Source organism: Cydia pomonella, chromosome 6 (assembly GCF_033807575.1).
Source record: "Cydia pomonella isolate Wapato2018A chromosome 6, ilCydPomo1, whole genome shotgun sequence".
Taxonomy (NCBI): domain Eukaryota; kingdom Metazoa; phylum Arthropoda; class Insecta; order Lepidoptera; family Tortricidae; genus Cydia; species Cydia pomonella.
Genome location: NC_084708.1, coordinates 5,465,320 through 5,484,859, shown reverse-complemented (window position 1 = coordinate 5,484,859; position 19,540 = coordinate 5,465,320). Strand labels below are relative to the sequence as shown.

The 19,540-nt window shown below is 35.9% G+C and overlaps 1 protein-coding gene across 1 annotated transcript in view; it reads left to right on the top strand.

The window, feature by feature from the left end:
* The window catches only part of LOC133518787 (uncharacterized), a 30,072-nt gene that overhangs the window by 4,984 nt on the left and 5,548 nt on the right, over nucleotides 1-19,540 (top strand). The window contains exons 3-5 of the mRNA XM_061852489.1: nucleotides 2,572-2,729; nucleotides 4,819-5,003; nucleotides 6,415-6,650. Of these exons, the coding sequence (XP_061708473.1) occupies nucleotides 2,572-2,729; nucleotides 4,819-5,003; nucleotides 6,415-6,650 (579 nt within the window). The remainder of the gene's footprint in view (nucleotides 1-2,571; nucleotides 2,730-4,818; nucleotides 5,004-6,414; nucleotides 6,651-19,540) is intronic.

Here is a 19,540-nt window from a genome sequence, read left to right as displayed (position 1 = left end):
AGCCAAATGGCAAAAAACGGAACCCTTATAGATTCGTCATGTCCGTCTGTCTGTCCGATTCTGTCACAGCCACTTTTTTCCGAAACTATAAAAGCTATACTGTTCAAACTTGGTAAGTAGATGTATTCTATGAACCGCATTATGATGTTCACACAAAAATAGAAAAAAAACAATAAATTTTGGGGGTTCCCCATACTTAGAACTGAAACTCAAAAAATCTTTTTTCATCAAACTCATACGTGTGGGGTATCTATGGATAGGTCTTTAAAAATGATATTGAGGTTTCTAATATCATTTTTTTCTAAACTGAAAAGTTTGCGCGAGAGACACTTCCAAAGTGGTAAAAAGTGTGTCCCCCCCCCCGTAACTTCTAAAATAACAGAATGAAAAATCTAAAAAAAATATATGATATACATTGCCATGCAAACTTCCACCGAAAATTGGTTCGAACGAGATCTAGTAAGTAGTTTTTTTTTAATACGTCATAAAAATTAAAAAAAAATTTTTTTTCATCAAACCCATACGTGTGGGGTATCTATGGATAGGTCTTCAAAAATGATATTTAGGTTTCTAATATCATTTTTTTCTAAACTGAATAGTTTGCGCGAGAGACACTTCCAAAGTGAAAAAAATGTGTGTCCCCCCCCCTGTAACTTCTAAAATAACAGAATGAAAAATCTAAAAAAAATATATGATATACATTGCCATGCAAACTTCCACCGAAAATTGGTTCGAACGAGATCTAGTAAGTAGTTTTTTTTTAATACGTCATAAAAATTAAAAAAAAAAAAAAAATTCATCAAACCCATACGTGTGGGGTATCTATGGATAGGTCTTCAAAAATGATATTTAGGTTTCTAATATCATTTTTTTCTAAACTGAATAGTTTGCGCGAGAGACACTTCCAAAGTGAAAAAATGTGTGTCCCCCCCCCCTGTAACTTCTAAAATAACAGAATGAAAAATCTAAAAAAAATATATGATATACATTACCATGCAAACTTCCACCGAAAATTGGTTTGAACGAGATCTAGTGAATAGTTTTTTTTTAATACGTCAATAAATTAAAAAAAAAATTTTTTCATCAAACCCATACGTGTGGGGTATCTATGGATAGGTCTTCAAAAATGATATTTAGGTTTCTAACATCATTTTTTTCTAAACTGAATAGTTTGCGCGAGAGACAGTCCCAAAGTGGTAAAATGTGTGTCCAAAGTGGTAAAATGTTGAACAAGATCTAGCAAGTAGATTTTTTTTAATACGTCTTAAATGGTACGGAACCCTTCATGCGCGAGTCCGACTCGCACTTGGCCGCTTTTTTACCCTATTTTAACATATACCATTAGGATAAACATTTCGAAATTATGGAAATCCGTTCCTCCAGAACTGTCAAAAAGCCACCCGCCTAATAAACGCGTCTCATCTCACCATCTTGATCCCAACATAGACCCTTTTCTCAACCTTGACTCATCGTTACCGTGCTTATATAATGCGCGGAGCACTGGCCACAGACACCGACCGGTCCTCGGTCACTGCACCGAGGTAAGGTGAGGTTTCAATTTCATGCACTTTCGATTTTATAGGATCGTCTGTAAGAGCGGGTGTCGGCAAAGTATTAGGGTTCTGTACTAATAGATGATTTGACAACGTTTCAATTAAATAGTAGTATCTTCCATTACAATGTATACAGAACTACTATAATTGGGATTAGTATCCATTTCAGTTTTGAATGATTCACGATTAGTTTCACTACACTTAAATCGACCGGGATCACACAACTTTGACACCCACCCGCTATCTCCAGTTACCCGTGAACAAGATGCATGTAATGCGTCGAAATATCGGGAGCTCAATAAAAACAATATAAAAGGTAATCACGGTATAAATCCCGGTCGATTTATTTGTAGTATCCATTTGTCTTTTTGGGCAGAAGAAAAGGTATCGAAATTATCCACCATCCTCCTGAGACCCTGCGTACAAATTTGTGTACATATTTCACAATTATATTCGGAACTTTCATGGAAGAGATCGCTTTATAGCGATAAGTCCGCCTGTTGTTACCTACTAATTTAAGTCCTGTCTTTGTTTGTAATATGAGTTTTTTATTATTAATAACTAAGAGTTCCGAATTCTAAAATAAAACAACTGTTTCTGGGTCTCACGAGGTACCTATAACAAAAATTATGCATAATTAGTTTTATAAATATAACTCGTATATTAAGTAAGACACACGAAAACGAAGCCATTTCGAATACATGCCATGTGTATGTAGGTATTGAAGCGATAAAATAAAATTGTTTTCAAAAGTAGACCGAAATATAAATCCCAAAATCCATTTCCATACCAGCCTTATTCTGCAGAATTAAATTGAACTATCTAATAACCGACCAACACAAACAATGAACAGGTTTTTCTGTTTTGATTCTTCTTGTCTTAATCTGATATGAAGGCAAACTTAATTTGAAATAATATTGCTTGAAGAGTCTGATGCTACCAGTGCTGCATCATTAAAAAAGCCTTGTATACGAACCCTATCACGAATCCCCTTAAAAACCTTAATTTCACCCTACAGCCCATGGCCAACTTCAACATGAACCGATTCTTGGGCACGTGGTACGAAGCGGAGCGTTACTTCACAGTCAGCGAGCTGGGCAGCCGCTGCGTCACCACCAAGTATGAGCAGACTCCGGAGGGCAGGATCCTGGTGTCCAACGAGATCACTAACTCACTGTAAGTATATTCTACGGTACAGGAGTAACAACAAACAGGCTTTGATCAGATTCAACGTAAAAATAAGAGATAAAGATAGTTTATATGCGCAATGTTACAATGCACTTATGAACGTCAAATAAAGCTACACCGGCTTTAGCCCTACACCTCTGACCCAAGAAGATTTAAATCCCCCCTCAATTGGAGGAGGGTATCCCAATATGGGCCGGCAAGAAACTCGGCGGGACACATCTTTTGAAAACATTAGATCTTATAATTTACATGCACTAAATAAAAATAAAAAATTTAGATTACTATAGAAATCATGCAATTACATACAGTAGCTACTTTTCTTTATATAAATTTGATAAATAAAATATATATGTCATATCAAATCATACAAATACGTAGCTCTTTCAAAAACATGTCGAATTTTATAAAGAGAAAAGAAAAATAAAATTAATAAAGAAATGAGAATATACATTATATAAATCTGACAGATTGCTATACCCACAAAAAATATTTGATGTGCTTTCTTACCTGAGCTGTGTCACCTATACAATGATTTTCCATATACACATACTACAATGATTTTAATTGCTACTTTGCTTAACGAATGGCTCTCTTTTGTAAGACAAATATAGTCTGTATGTCAGCTGCTTTGCCCTAAACCAGAATACCATATGACATTACACTATGAAAATAACTATAATAGACAAGGCGAGCTGTCCTAACATTGGTCAATTGCCTGATTCTCCTAACAGCGTAAGCGGCCGAACTTAATTTGTTAGCTAGCGTTCTTATATGAGGACTCTATTGTAGATTTTTGCCCAATGTTAAACCAAGAAACAGTGCTTTATCTACCATCTCTATGCATTCATTATTTAAAATATATGCATTTAATATTATCTTAGTCTCGACTGGTTTAACATTCGGCAAAGAAAATCTAATACATTTGGTTTTCTTAGCATTAAGAAGCAAATTGTTAATAGTAAACCAGTTAAGTACATCAATGAGTGTGCTATTAATTACACTGTAATCGGTAGATTTCCGATCAACTTTAAAAGTAGTGATGTATCATCAGCAAAAAGACCTATTTCATAAAGGTTTTCTACTATACATGGCAAATCATTTATATCAACCAATAACAGGAATGGACCCAAAATAGAACCTTGTGGCACTCCTAATTGGACTACAGTTCCGCTAGACTGGGTTTTGTTTACAACAACTGTTTGTGTTCTATTACTAAGATAGGAAGACATAAAGTTTAGGGCATTTTCTGATAGACCATAGTGTTTTAATTTCATAATGAGCGTTCCATAAACTGCAAAGAAGCAATTTTGGGCTAGGATAAAATTCCTCTAAGTGTCAGACCTAAACCCACCAAAATTTCTTAGCAGAGTTACGCTTTGTGTTTTGTTGACACGAAACTTTTACGTGAAGACCGAAGAACGTTTCAACCAGAAATGAAGATTTTGACAAAAAAAATTAATATTTAATTTTTTTATTACATAGGTGAACCTTGAACTAAAGTGGAGCAATTTTTGAGCACTTTCATTATTATCGGTTATTTTAAGTGTCTCTGATGTTATACATTTTCGAGATAGTTAAATCCATTATTCTATTGAACATACATATGTATATAAGAGGCTAACAAATTAGGTGCCAATATTTTTACAGCTATTAGGTAGTACTCGGTTCCTACTACCTACTAATATACTCCATATTCAAGTTTTTAAATATTTAGGTTTTATGATGTTTTTAGAGAAAATTGGAAAATTAATTTGCAACGTATTACATCCTGTTAATGAGATAATTAAATGAAACCTCATTGACGATATTCTAGAACCCCTTTTATTGGACCAAACACGTGCTGCCGCGCCCTTAGAAAATACATAAGCGGGTGAGATTTGCAGGGCCCGGGGGGTCGCGCGTTTATGTCTTTTGTACTACATTTTTATATATTGAGATACTTACCAATTTTTATTAATTATTAAAATTTTATAGTAAAAAAACATTATTTTAGATGACTATAGAGATACTTACCAAGTTTCATTATAATTGCCACATTGCCATTTCATTATAATTATTTCATTTCTATTTTAACCAGCACGGGAATGAAGCGCGTGATGGACGGGCACTTACAAGTGATCGGACGTGAGGGCGAAGGCCGCATCATCGTCAAATACTCTTCACTGCCCGTGCCCTTCGACAATGAGTTCAGCATCTTGGACACGGACTACGACAACTACGCTGTCATGTGGTCTTGCAGCGGAATCGGGCCTGTGCATACACGTAAGTACAGTTACTACTCGTAAACTTCAGCAAATTCGTGAAATTCTCTTTACTGCCCGTGCTCTTCAACAACGAGTTCAGCATTTTGGACACGGACTACGATATCGTAGTAGGAAGACTTTAGATGTAGGTACCCTATAGACGAGGTGATGATCAGCTCAGGCTATGCACTCCAGTATAAAGGCGCATCATCGAGAAATAATCTGTGCCCGATGTTTTCTTTAGTTCAACATCGACAAACAATTAAGCATGTTTTCTTAACAGTATTATCACTGACCGAAACAATGGCATTGCAGCTTTCGCCTTTTTTGCATTTATGTAAGTAATGTTATCTATTATAATTATCTGCAGGTACAGCACTACAGCTACTATATTCCATAGGTACTCTTACCTGCTTGAAGATATGATACAAACGCGTCAAGATTTATAATATGTAATTCTTTTAAGTTCGACTCACACTAAAACGGCCCGGGCCCGAGACGAGGCATCCGACACTTCTTTTTCTATGATTGTAGCGTGAGTCATCCTTAATTCGTCAAAGATTGTGGAATAGCTTTTAAGAGCTAGATTCCGCATTATGCCCTAGACCACCTCGGTTATAATGCGGTCGCTATTGTCATCATCAATATGACCCACAACTTCATTACATTATTGTTAATGATACCCCTAGCTATATGAAAGTTTAAGTAACTTACGTCGTAAACACATTTCTCCAACTTGTACCCACTAAAGTTAATGTCTTAATTGAGATTCGAGAATATAAATAATAGGTACCTTTATTACTTAGGTTCAAACAGCAACGCAACAAAACTCAATATATCAGGAGTTGCGTCGGAGCAGCGGGGTATCATCCTGCAATTTCTGGCGCGTTATAGAGGTGGATATTCTTATACATTAACAGTTTATGAAGAACTATATGTATTTGCAACAACGAGTTTTCTAAACTACCTATGTACTAAAATCCCTGTAAGCTGATGCTCCTGTTCCTGGTAAACGATCTATAGATCGAGCGATGTCTACCTTGTGTGAGAGACCAGTTTTAAATATTCCAAGAGCAAACTTAATTTTTTGATTGTTATCCGTTAGAATGGAAACCAAGTCTGAACTGATTATATTAACTTAATAGTACTAATTAACTGACTAATAATCAAATATTTAGCAATAACTAAGACATACAGTCTATTAATACATGCGAATAATACAGTCTATTGGGACTTCCACTTATGTATACGACGTGTTGGCGAAAGAAAACGTGAAACGTTGTGAACAACCTCCATGATCATAACAACTTAAGACTGCATAATTAAGCATAGTTTTCTGTAAACTGTTAATGTTACTAAGAACCACCTCGCAAATGTACAAACACCGAAGCCTCACTTCAATACTCTTAACTGAACTTGCCTTCATCCAGAAAACGCATGGGTGCTGACCCGCGACCGCCTCGCCAACATGCAAGTCATGCAGAGTGCATATGGCGTACTGGACCGCTTCAAGATCTCCCGGGCTTTCTTCCTGAAGACCAACCAGGCTGACTGCAATGTTCTGCCTGACCCGGCCGCTGACCCCATTGCGGCGAAGTCTGCTGTTGTGGATGTCGTTGCCAAGAACGTGCCTGAGATAGCGGAGAAGATTGAACATATTGTCGAGGTAAGTTAAGTTTATTTTTGTAACGCCTGTTAGGAGTGTGCATTATTTAACCTGAATAAAAATTTAGCATAATGGGTCGGTAAATACAAGGCACATTGGTTAATAGTGCCTTTAATCTATTGATCAGCACATATTGGTTTGCTCCTTAACTTATAACTCTTATAAGTAATACGTAGCCACCCCCTGTGTCGTAATTGTTAGATCTGTGAACTGACAAATATCAAACACCATATTAAACACCTTATAATTTTTCTCCTTAACAGAAGAAGGTGGACCCCGAAGTGAAATTAGATGCCCCGCAAGAAAAACAAATAGCTCCAGAGAAGTTGGCAGAGGAAAAGAAACCATTGCAAGTCCCAGAACTGATCTTGTCTGAATCGGCAGAGAAGCTAGACCTGAAGATGGAGAAACTGGGAGAGCCACTGAAAGACCTGAAGCCCGAAATCCCTGAAATCCCCGAAAAGAAAGAAGAAAAGCCTCCCCAATAAGTCATTACCTATAATATTCTAAACATACTGATAGATGCGTGTGAGGCTTAGTAGTAACAGGAATTATGGGCTACTGTACCAAATAAGTCATAAAACCAGGGAGAGTGTAATTCTGACCGGCCAGTCCTGTGCTGAAACACCAGAAAAAAAAATCAATTGTTTTTCTTAACATTCTTTGTTTCACTCAAATTAGATTTGAAGTAAAGTTTGCTAAATAGCATTTTGGTAAGAAGTGTTGGTTAAGAGAAGCAATTGGTGTAAAATTTTCTCACGTATACTTGTTTGTTCTGGTTGTAGTTCCTTGAGCGAGGGCTGTGTCTTAGAATCATGGTTTGTTTGATCGCTGAACTGTGAATCAGTTAGTTAACAACATAGTCATTAAAATTGTAATAAGGGATTTGAAAGTCAACGCTAAAATAAAAATAAAATAGAATTGAGTTGTTTTATTTAACCATATAACCAACGACGTACCTACAATATCTAATGCTCATATGTATCGTTTTGTGACTTTTCGATCAACGTTTGTCAATAAACAATTGACAACTAGGCTATGGCCCCTGATGTTTGAATTTTAACGCGAAGTACTATTAATTAGATTGGAAGTATAATTAAAAAATGTCTAAATATCATGATTTCTTTGAATACAGCCCCAGGACCAAAGCAGTAGTACCAAAAAAAATAATGGTTAAATTTTTCAAATAAATAAAACTGCATAAATCTGAAATGTCTGCCTGTTTCAAGAGACTGCTGATTTAGACACAGATAATCAGACATAAATAAATAAATAAATCAGCAGTCAAGTCAATCAGCCAAAATCAACTACCAGGTTCATATTAACTGCCATAAAAAAGCCCAGGTACCTATATAACAGTAGGTTTGCCTGCGTCAAAGAAAGAAGAAAAACCTCCCTAAAAAGTAATTTTGTATAATGTTCTGATCATAGTGATAGATGCATGTGAAGCTTAGTAACAGGAATTATGGGCTACTGTAAATAAGTCATAAAACCAGGGAGATAATTTGGCAGTTGTCAAATAATATTAAATTAAGGACCAAAAACGCCACATTTTTGCCACATAGAACGCAATAATTTAGTTTTCCCACCACGCGGTTTTCACACAAACGGCCCGATTCGAAGAATGATTAAGACACGTTTAAGATCTTGGAAAGATCTGTAAGAGATCGATGACTAAACGACATGTCAAAATTGACGTTTATTTCGATTCCGCTGTGATCCCAATAAGATCTATCTACGATATTTCTAACGTCACAGTGACATTGGTTGCCCGAATCGAGCTGCTTCTGTCAATTATACGACATATAAACGATATCTAAATGAATAATTATCTAAACCAACGGTGGCAGCATGGTTTCATTTTTATCACTTGTCACTATGCCCGTCACTTTCGCGCTTACATACTTGTTAGAACGTGACAGATATGGTGACAGATGGTAAGCGCCGACCTTCTTAGCCCTACAGAACTTATCGTTATTGTATCTCATTCTTCGAATCGGGCGTTAAGTCAATGCAGCTTGGCAGTGAATGACATTGTATAAGAGCGTTACAATGAACATAGCAAATAAATGATAACTTGGTAAATAAATGATACAGTAGCGTGGTAACTCTGCGCTACCAAGCTACCATGATATCACTTCGCAAGTCAACTGATATCATACAAATAAGTATAAATCGAAAATCGAATAACGTCACATGTCGACGTCATACCAAAAGCAATCCACTCAGTGATAAGTGACTATTTAAAATCCGGTGTCAAGGAAAATCAACCTTAACAAAATAAATATAAGAATCTGTTTCAAATCTACTGTCAGATGGAATGGATCTTGTCTGACTTGTAGTTGTGGTACTGATCATTTATTGGCAAGCGAAAACATACCATATAGCGATATTCTTAAAGTTTAGTTGAAGTATAAAATGCCAAAAGCAACGGGCAGGTCTGATTAAATAGATTAGCTTTGTTACTGAGCGCATCCGTTGTTAAGCAAAAATACACCTTAATGTTATTTCCATAGAATAGTGTTTTAGGTTTAGTAAATAATTGCAAAAGGAACGGGTCTGGTTATATTGGTCGGGCTGTTACTGAGCACCCACTCCCGGCCGCTATCCCACTACTGCCCGATACGGGGACTTTTGGCTGCTGGGTTTCCCCCCTGGCCCGGTTCGCCCCTCCTTAGTTAACCTGCACCTCCCAGACTCCTCCGGGAGGTCCATATTAATACCAGGCTTAGTGTGGACGTCCAGTCAACATGGGCCACTCAGCACCAGGACTCCCGACCTCAAACCATCCTCCGGTCCCGACCTCCGAGTAGCCGGATTACAGGAGACGCCACGCTCCCAGTCGAATGAAATGACGAATTTTAGTATTATATGATACTGATTGGTCGTGTATTCAAATCCAGGATCAATACATTTCAAATATTTTCTTGTTATACCAATTATATTTTTTATTTTTTATTTAAAACTTTTTCTCAACATGTTTCTCGTTTTATTAAAGTGTTATTATTTATATTTTGCGAAAAACAAAATATTTTGTGCATCGATGTGTAGTGCCCCCTAGCCGATTGTTCCGGCACTACGCAATAAGAGCGCTGCGCCAACTCGCGCAATCGCCCGGTATGAAGTTCACACGTTTGAATCTAGATAGCGCTCTGCACCATAATGTAGAATAATACGGAGTTCAATTAAATTATACATAAATTCATAATTTAATTTCAATGTACTATGAATGCATAGCATGCCACATTTGGTTACACGTTAGTGGCACTGCACATAAAAAATCAGCTTTATACAAAAGGGTCAGCAACGCGCATGTGACAACCCTGGAGTCGTGAGCGAGCGTCCATTGGCTACGATAAGTATAAATTTAATAAAAGTAATAAATAATAAAAGACGAAAAGATGAAATTATACATTAACATTTGTCATTGATGTTAACATTTAAGAAGCATATTCTAAAGTTACCCGAAATCCTTCCCTTCTGACATAATCTAAATCAGGTAACATCTGGATGACGACCAAAAAATTATGCCACCAGGCTATAGACCCGATGGACCGATTCAAAGATGTAACTAAAATAAATACAAAAGATACATCAACATCACAAATAAACTTGCTTCCTGTTTTAAAGGTTAGTATAGTAATGACAGAAATAAAAATGATAACGTCTACGTCATAGCTACCAGAGCCAGAGACATAGTGTAATAATAATTCATAACATTAGACCAATCGGTTATGTCATGCGTGACCATCCACGGCCTTGCAGCGGTCAATTAACACAGGAGGAACTGACCAGCTGCCTACAAACATTTTAAAGGTCATTATAACTGGAAAAAAGGCAGTTGGAAACTAGACAGCACGTTGTTAAGAACTAGATTAGCATCTATTTAAAGGGAATTTAGTAAAATAAGTGGGAAGTTCTTTCACATATGTGTCCAAATTCTGACTAAACAAGAACCATTTGAATGAAAAACTCACCAGAAGTCTGAAAGCGCATGAATTTTATGACTTTTGAGAGTCAATGAACCGAACGGTCGGGATCCTAGTATTTAAGTGGAGAGACCTTGTCTAACCAGTTATCTATACGCAATATAATCGAGGAATACTTTAATGCCAGTATCGATAGTAAAGTTTTAAAACTACCCAAGCAAGTTGTACTACTAACTGGCAAAATTCTAAACAAACGTTTCCAACCAATTTTCCTCGAGTAAGTAATTCCAAGCACGTGGGAGGTCAGTAAGGGAACATTACAAACCCTTTAAATAAAGTCCATGATCCGCCTAGAACTAAAGTAAGATCGAAAAACCCCAGATCACTACATAAATAACACTGTTCAGTGTTCAATCACACTCATCATCAGACGTATAAGGAGGCATTGACTTTTGGCATAAAAATCTGGCCTATTTTGCACAACATTCACCAAGCGCATAAATTCAGGTAAAGTACTAAAGTACGAGTACAACAAGTTTGACCTACAATAACGCATAACGCACATAAATTTCTAGGTCAAGTTTATATTACAAGCACTGCCCAGCTCCAGTCAAGACAAAATGCTTTGTGAATCAAGTAACGGGCCTTTTCAGCAGTTCCAGTTTCTCACCAAGCACATTGCGAGTCTAATTCCCGAGTGGTCCAGCATAAGTGCGTTCTACGATTAAGTATAATACGGCTCTTATAGTGCAAGTTGTCCTGGTTTTCCTGAACACTCGACTCTGCAACAGTTACGCGAAGCAGAGCGCATGCTAACACCACTTTAGTGTTTGTTGATCTTAGTCAGTCTTGGTCAGGCGGGTGAGAAGGACATTCGTGCTCACTTCCGCGTTCTAGCATTAGAGTTTACAAGTGTCAGTCCAAGAACGATTGAACATATTATTGTTTTTAAGTTTACCTGTGATTAGGAACGGGATTAAAAGGTAAGACGCATTATTTTACCAAATTATTTTCAGTTTTTTTTTTATACTCCGATGGTGGCAAAATAGCATACGGCCCACCTGATGTTAAGCAGTCACCATAGCGTATGGACGCCTGCAACTCCAGAAGTGTTACATTTACATGCACGTTGCCGACCCTTTAAAAACCTGTACACTCCTTTTTTGAGTTTTTTGTTGGATTCTGCATGCATGCATTTGTAATTGCAATAGGAATGTAATAACCCAACTTGTCCACATCATGAGATATGTGGTAAGTATGCAAATGTTCCTATTTATAATTTGTAAGTAACTAAGCGCACCTCTAATTCTTCCAGTAGTAGTTCTGTAAGCAAGAAGGTAGTCATTGTCAGTAACTACTTACTAAGGTAGGTAACGTACAGAGTTCCTCATCAGCACTAGCCTATACTCACTGCAGGATGCAGCTAGGCCTTTTCTTTCAAATGAGCCTACAGCACTCAGGCTGCCTTATGATGGTTGGGGATTTTACATTCATTCATGATAATTTCACAAGGGACAAGAAACTCATTCACTCAAACCTCCTGTCTGTGAGCGGCACTTCTTATCATTCACCTATGTTTGCTTAAAGTTGGATTAGTAAAAATAATCAAGTAGGGTTACAAAACAATGAAATGTAATAAATTCACCCCACTCACATTTAGAATAACCCAACCCAACTTCCTGTTGTAATCCAGGACTTACGGGGAGAAACGTTTTTTGTTCTCATAAAGATCCCTATGTTAAAAGCAAAAGATCTGCAAACAACTTGTGGTTCATTAAGTTAATATTTAGTAATCATGGTTTTTGATTACAAATTGAATGAATGAACAACTAATCAATGGAAATATGGGTATATTCCCATAAGTGCCCGGCGGGACAAATGAGAATACATCAAAATATGAGATATAAAATGCAAAACAGACAATTGTCTTCCTGCTTAGGAGCAGAGATAAATTTTAATGTCAATAACCATTCGTCACAAAATACATAGATAATACGTAAACAAATAAAATGTAAATTAGAAAGATAAAATTAACGATGACCGACAGAACCAGTTTTGATTAGGTACTTGTCCAGTAATACCCACAATTTGAAAATAAACTTGATCTATAAGGAAGTTTTGGTAATCTTAGCAATATAAGTAAAAATGTAGGAAGTGAAACACGGGCGAGAACAGCTATGAACTAATCTGATACGAACACTTCGCAAATACTTAACTGACCTTCAATATTGCTTTTCATGATACATAAATGCCACTCATTATAGAAACAAAATAAAACGAAGGTACAAACTCTTAGAAGGCAGTGTTTGTATATACCGTAAAACCACCCAACTATAGTCCAAAGCTCCCAACTATGGTCCACAAATAAACTAATTTTTTCTCGTTCAGGTGTGTATTTTACTATATTTTTGTAGTTCTAAGGCAAAGTATGTTTATAAATGGAAGGCAAAACTAAGAGTAAACCACAAGGAACATTGGTATAGATACTTAATTTCCGTTTGAACTTGTGGACCATAGTTGCAGTATTGGACTATAGTTGGGTGGTTTTACGGTAGCCGACTGTCGGCCCGATTCGAAGAATGATTAAGACACGTTTAAGATCTTGGAAAGATCTTTAAAAGATCGATAACTAAACGACATGCCAAAATTGACGTTTATTTGGATTCCGCTGTGATCCCAATAAGATCTATCTACGATATTTCTAACGTCAAAATGACATTGGTCGCCCGAATCGAGCTGCTTCTGTCAATTATACGACATACAAACGATATGAGATTATCATGAGAACTTATCCAAACCAGAACGTATCGTTATCGTATCTCATTCTTCGAATCGGGCCGTGCGTATATTTTATTTTATAAAAATAATTGTAGCCCATGGAATTGGTACATTTTACCTAACATCAAATGAGGCAGTTCTGTTTTTTTCCCCTTTTTCAATTTCCCTCGCTGTACTGTATATTATACACACAATGATCCGAAGGGCTTTCGAGGTGGAAAACTTGGATTTGTCATTACTATTTCATCACTACCAATATATATAAAAAACAGAACTACCTCATTTGATGTAAGGCAACACCTCTTTTTCGGTATGATTTCCATGTATTATTGCTTCACTTTTAGTCCCGACGTTTCGACTTCGACGCAGGTTTCACCAATAGTGCGCGACCTAGGTTTCAGTCAAACGTCAAACAGGAATAAAACTTGACTACCGACATGCGCTCGCAAGACCGACGATAGATCCGTTGGATCCGTAATACACTACAACAAAATCTTTTTAAAACATTACTTTTTTTACAGTATTTGTTTGCTTTAGTAAAGTAATGGTTTTTAAATTCCCGTTTCCGCTCCAGACTTTTAACCATTCACCAATCACCAACATCTAGGCTAGCCTAAGGTCATATTTACAAGTAAGGTAAACGCAACAGCAGCGTACGACTTATCTCAATGGCGAAGCTCGAAGGAAGTGGGCGAATGCGAATACTGATGACCGCGAGTTATGAGTTACAGCGGACAGCTCAAAATGCAGTGATTTTTCCTATTCATAAAAAAGAAAAACTACAAGGCGGAGGTTTATCGCCCGTCTAATATTCCGCATTCTGACATAAATTCTCTAATAAAATAAATCGTGCTTGTAAAGGAATGAAAATTTGGAAATTGTGTAATACACATTGTGTAATAATAATAAACGTATTTGTATTTGTAATACAGAGTATATTTTTGATATAACCGCAAACCTAACTAGACTGTAGTGCTATAAAACGATTCTGAAGGTTTTTTTTTAATTGAGGCTTAACTACGAGAGCATAATTAATTAATGTAAAAAATTCAAGCGGCAATGTATTTCGTACGACATCATAGGCACTTGTAACAGTTGTGACATCGCGTCATTAAATGCGAGGTTTTGAGTCAAAACAAAGTAATGTTACATTGCTTGCTGAATTATTTGATACCGAAAAATTAAAGTCATCTGTTGTTTATTAAACCTATATAAAAGTATGTTCGTTAAGAGGGAAGTATACCACGTGATCGTCCATTCAATAAGAGAAAACGTTTTTCCACTTCTAAATATTTTCCATTCTCCATGATTTTAGTATGTTATTGACACAATGAAGATCTAGGTTTATAGGTTTTCCTTTTTTTTCAAAATTTGCAATACATTTTTTTTTTTCTAAAAATCGAAACCTATAAACCTAGAATTAATTATGCTGAAGCGATCGACATCAAAATCAAAGTGATTTGTTAAGATTTAGTTAGTGGAAAACGTTTTCTCCCGAAATAGACTTTCATAGAAAAAAAAAAAAAAACGTTTTTTCGCTAGATTCAAAAAGCTATTCTTCCCTCTTAAAACTTAAACTAACTACCCTTTGGTTATTTACGAGCCCGTATCAAAAATATACGATGCATAATGTCAATTTTTTGAAGAAGAAGCACACAACTCTGTGCCGGTCTTTAAAAACTCTGCTAAAATTTTACGAGCCACAAAAAAGCAGCGAAGTAGTCCAATAATGACGGTTTGACCTCAAGCTATATAATATATATTATGTCCAATATGTCCATGCTATTTTTAAACTTCTCACATTGTTATGTTAAGTTCCATTATGGTCTTATGGCTCGCTGCCTCCTTTCATATGGGCATCTCCAGCGCGGACCGTTAGGCGTACCGTTCTGACGGACCTAACCTACATGGAAGGATACTTTCGACCTAGTTCCGCGATAGGTATTATGTGTAGCAAGTGCAGTTCCCACTGCCAATGTGCATTCCACTTTAGTTGAAAGAAATAAGTAGCACTAGTATAACACCTAATGTTGCCTGGTTGAGTACCTAGAAGAGAGATAGTTGGTTGTATTAGGTTTGTTAATATTCGTTAATTTAATTACCTCTATTTATCGTATAGCATTGAAGTTATTGGATAAGTATATAATTAAAAACTAATCTAGATATTGGTGTTTACTCTCTTCAAGTACTCATTTGTCAATATTAAAGTGGGATTGCAAAAAAGCTTGAATTCTTTTTTTTTTACCTAAACTACCTTACAAGTAAATATGTCACCTGCATCAGAAATGGTGGTCCTTATTTCTTATGCATGATAGTACGACAGAATCTTCTGGTAAATACAATTAAGATATATTGGGATAACTTCGAAACCTAAGTAATTTTGAAAATTGTAATATCTACTAAATTTGATGCACTTTCTGAGGCAACAGTAAGCAAGATGCTTTGGCAAGCTTTGCTAAAGTATGGCCAAAATATGTTTAGGTTAGTAATTTTATAACTTCAAAAGTAATACTTTATAACTTCTTTCCTCCAAAATTAAAACTGCGTAAACTATGCACTGAATAATAGTACCTATAGACAGAGGCGGTTCTAGGCGTGGGCGACGTGGGCCACAGTCTACGGCCTCGCGGCGTAAAAAATTTCGTTATTTCATGTGCCACCAGAGGGCCTCGCTAAATGTTTGCCCACATAAAATTTTGGTCTTGCCCCGCCACTGAGTACAGTGCCCCTAGTGTAAATTTAGTCGATAGCGAAACGTGACGTACGCGTTTGCGTTAAGTCTCATTTTGTATGGGTTTTTGAACAGCGCGCCAAGCGGGACGTTTTGGAAAGTCAAAAATCTCATACAAAATGACACTTAACGCAAACGCGTACGTAACGTTTCGCTGTCGAAAATATTTACACTAGGGGTACAGATATCATAGGAACTCTAGTATTTCGGAAGAAAAAGTTAATTACTACTACTTTTGAGGTTAGAAAAATTCTTACGTTAAAAAACGGATCTATACGGATAATATCTAGTATACGTAGATATTACAGATTTTCAAAATCACCCCGCGTTCTAATTTATCCCAATGCACATAAAAAGAGATAATGTAACACTATATAATTACCTAGGTTAGGTCAAATATCAGCAGGCAACCCTGGCAACGGACATTCTAACGGATCTATAGCCTAAGCATAACAGCCGTAACAGCCAGTCGACAACTCACTCAATAGTTTACCGTATTCTAGCTTACAAATTCTAAATTCAAACAACAACAAAAACAGTCATACCCATATGCCAACAACAAACAACCAACAATATGAGTATATTCGCAGTAGGTATAGTCTGAGGTCCCTTTCATCGGCGTCTTTTGTTCTACCACCTGCTTTCTCCATCGGGGCATTACTGGAGAGGTGTCCACTGAATACGAATGACCCGATTGCTTGACAATATATCATTAGCATCATTGTAATGCCAATTGCGTTAAAATAGTGAATTAGGTTAGTGACCTATAATGAAAACAAAGCAGTACCTATACACCGTGTTATTATTGAATTCCGTTAACTTCGGGGTATGCGTAAGTACGTTTAATGAAAGTAAATGACATAGTTAATTAAAAAAAATTATAAAACATAATTAAATGTTGCATATAGTATTATTGTAACACGAGCATTACATTTAATTCAACCTAACAATTGAGGACTTGGACATATCAATGTCATTTCGAACATCGATCGACCGAGATAGTACTTACGTTTAATAGTAAATGTATAAACTCGTACTAACCACTAATCAATATTTAAACAGGCCCTAATGCAAGTGTATACGCTCGTAAGAGCTTTATAAGATAAAAATAAATTATTAATTATCTCCGAAATGGAGTTAATTAGAATACCGGTGTCTTTGAGAAAGTTACTTAACTTAAGCTCAGGAAAGCTCCCTTGAAATTAACGGAAATAAAAAAAAACACGGTGTATAGTTTTTCTGAGTTGAACACCCCTTGTTAAATGGAGACTTCCAGTTAAGCTTTGAGGTAAAAAAAACTAAGTAGGTACACCTACAATTTCTTTTGTTTCCGTAATATGGTTGGGAGAAACTGCTTTAAACGCACTTACTTTAAGAGGAAACGCACATGAAGGAGAAAACGTTTTTCCACATCTAAACATTTTTCATTTTTCATGTTTTTTTTTTGTATTTTATTGACACAATGAAAAACAAGGTGCATCGGTTTTCCTTTTTTCAAAATTTGCAAAAGAAAAACTTTTTTTAAAAGCGAATCCTAAAATATATATTATGCTGAAGCGATCGACATCAAAATCAAAGTGATTTATTAAGATTTAAGTGGAAAACCTTTTCTACCGAAATGGAATTTCATAGAAAAATTACCGTTACTTCGTTAGATTCAAAAAGTTATTCTTCCCTCTTAACGGCTTATTCATTTTACAAGATAGATTTTACCGCAAAACAATTTCAACCTTGATTTGACACTATACCACCATATTTCTGTATAAGGTTTATATTTGGCTTGCGCAAATATGACCATGTGTCTCAGTTTCGTTCTCAGCTCAAGTGGCTTCCTATTCGTCTTCGCCGTGACTCTCATGATCTTGCCCTCCTATATGGCATTCTCTTTAACCCCGCTACACCACCTTATCTCAAAGAGCGTTTCAAGTATCTCTCTTCTATCAGATGTTCTCAGACTCATATTCTTGCTCCTCCCTTATCTACTTCAAAATTTTATAATAGCTCTTTTACCTTCCGGGCTGTTCGGTTATGGAATGCTCTGCCAGTAGAATTAAGATTAGCTAAATCTCTCCCCATTTTCAAAAATCAGCTGAAACTATACTTTCTATCTCTACCTTAAGTTGCCATTTATATATTGTATATATGTAAGTATAAATATATATATATATATATATATATATATATATATATATATATATATATATATTGTATTATATTATATTGTATATTTATTAGTATATTAGGTATTGTTTTAATACTTATATAAGTAGTATGTGTGTTTGTATTTAATAGTCTCCATATTTAGCTCCTTGCACTACCTGTTGACTTTTGTATGGCTACCTAAAGGTTCATCTCCAGATTTAATGTGTTTTTAACCATAGAGACTATACATCTCTATTGTATTGTATTAATTATTTATTTTAAGATTATTATAATGTAATGTTTACCCAGGTATTGGCTGTTGTATTTATAAATGTTGTTATGTATTTTTCATGTCACTATATGATGTTACTATAAATGTTGTATTGACTTGTAAAAGAGCCCTTGAGGCCTACTTGCAGAATAAATTTTTGAATTTTGAATTTTGTCTGGAAGAGATCGCTTTTTAGCGATAAGACCGCCTGTTGTTACCTGGTTCTATTTTCCTTTAAAATTCATTTGTAGTTTTACATGTATGTAAAATGTACCTATAATTGTTGGTGCAATAAAGAATATTTACTTTACTTTACTTTACTTTCTGGTCAGTTTTTTGTTCCAATACTTACATAGCTGCGACTATATATTTTTTTCTCCAATTCAAAGTAGGTGGATAAGGACACTTGTCTGTAATACGATAACTATGTAGGTGTAACCGCAAGGTGTGGTTTATGCTTATATCAGTTGTCTGTTCAATGATCTCATAATGATGAACAACGGTATGTTCACATATGTAAACAGTAAAAAAGGCGTTGATAATTTTTTATCAAAGAATTTTGGGAGAGGTAAAAAGTTACATGTTACATATGTTTCATATAGGTACAGTCACGGACTTTAATTGTTGAGCCATTAAGAGGCAACAGGAGTGGTCATTTCTCCATACAAACGTACTCGACTGTTTCCTCCGTGGTTTTTGAAGCTGGAGCAGTGATTTTTTCAACACATATTATTATTAATATCTGTGTCGGGCTGTTTTGCTTTTATGATATTTTTCGCAAAAACGGCCTAATTTACTAGGCCGACAAGAGAAGCATGGTATTCAAAACTGAAATCAATTAGCCTAAAAAGCAAAACAATCCGACACAGATAATTTTATTATCATTGAGATCTCAAAATTTCGTTACATTTGGTTAAGATTTGGAGGAGGAAACAGTCGAGTACGAAACATCGTTTTTTAAGATTTTTGCGCAGAATTTTTCGCCTAATCTGGCGTTGTCCTTATCGCACTAGTTTAAGAAGCCGCTTCTGCTAGCGAG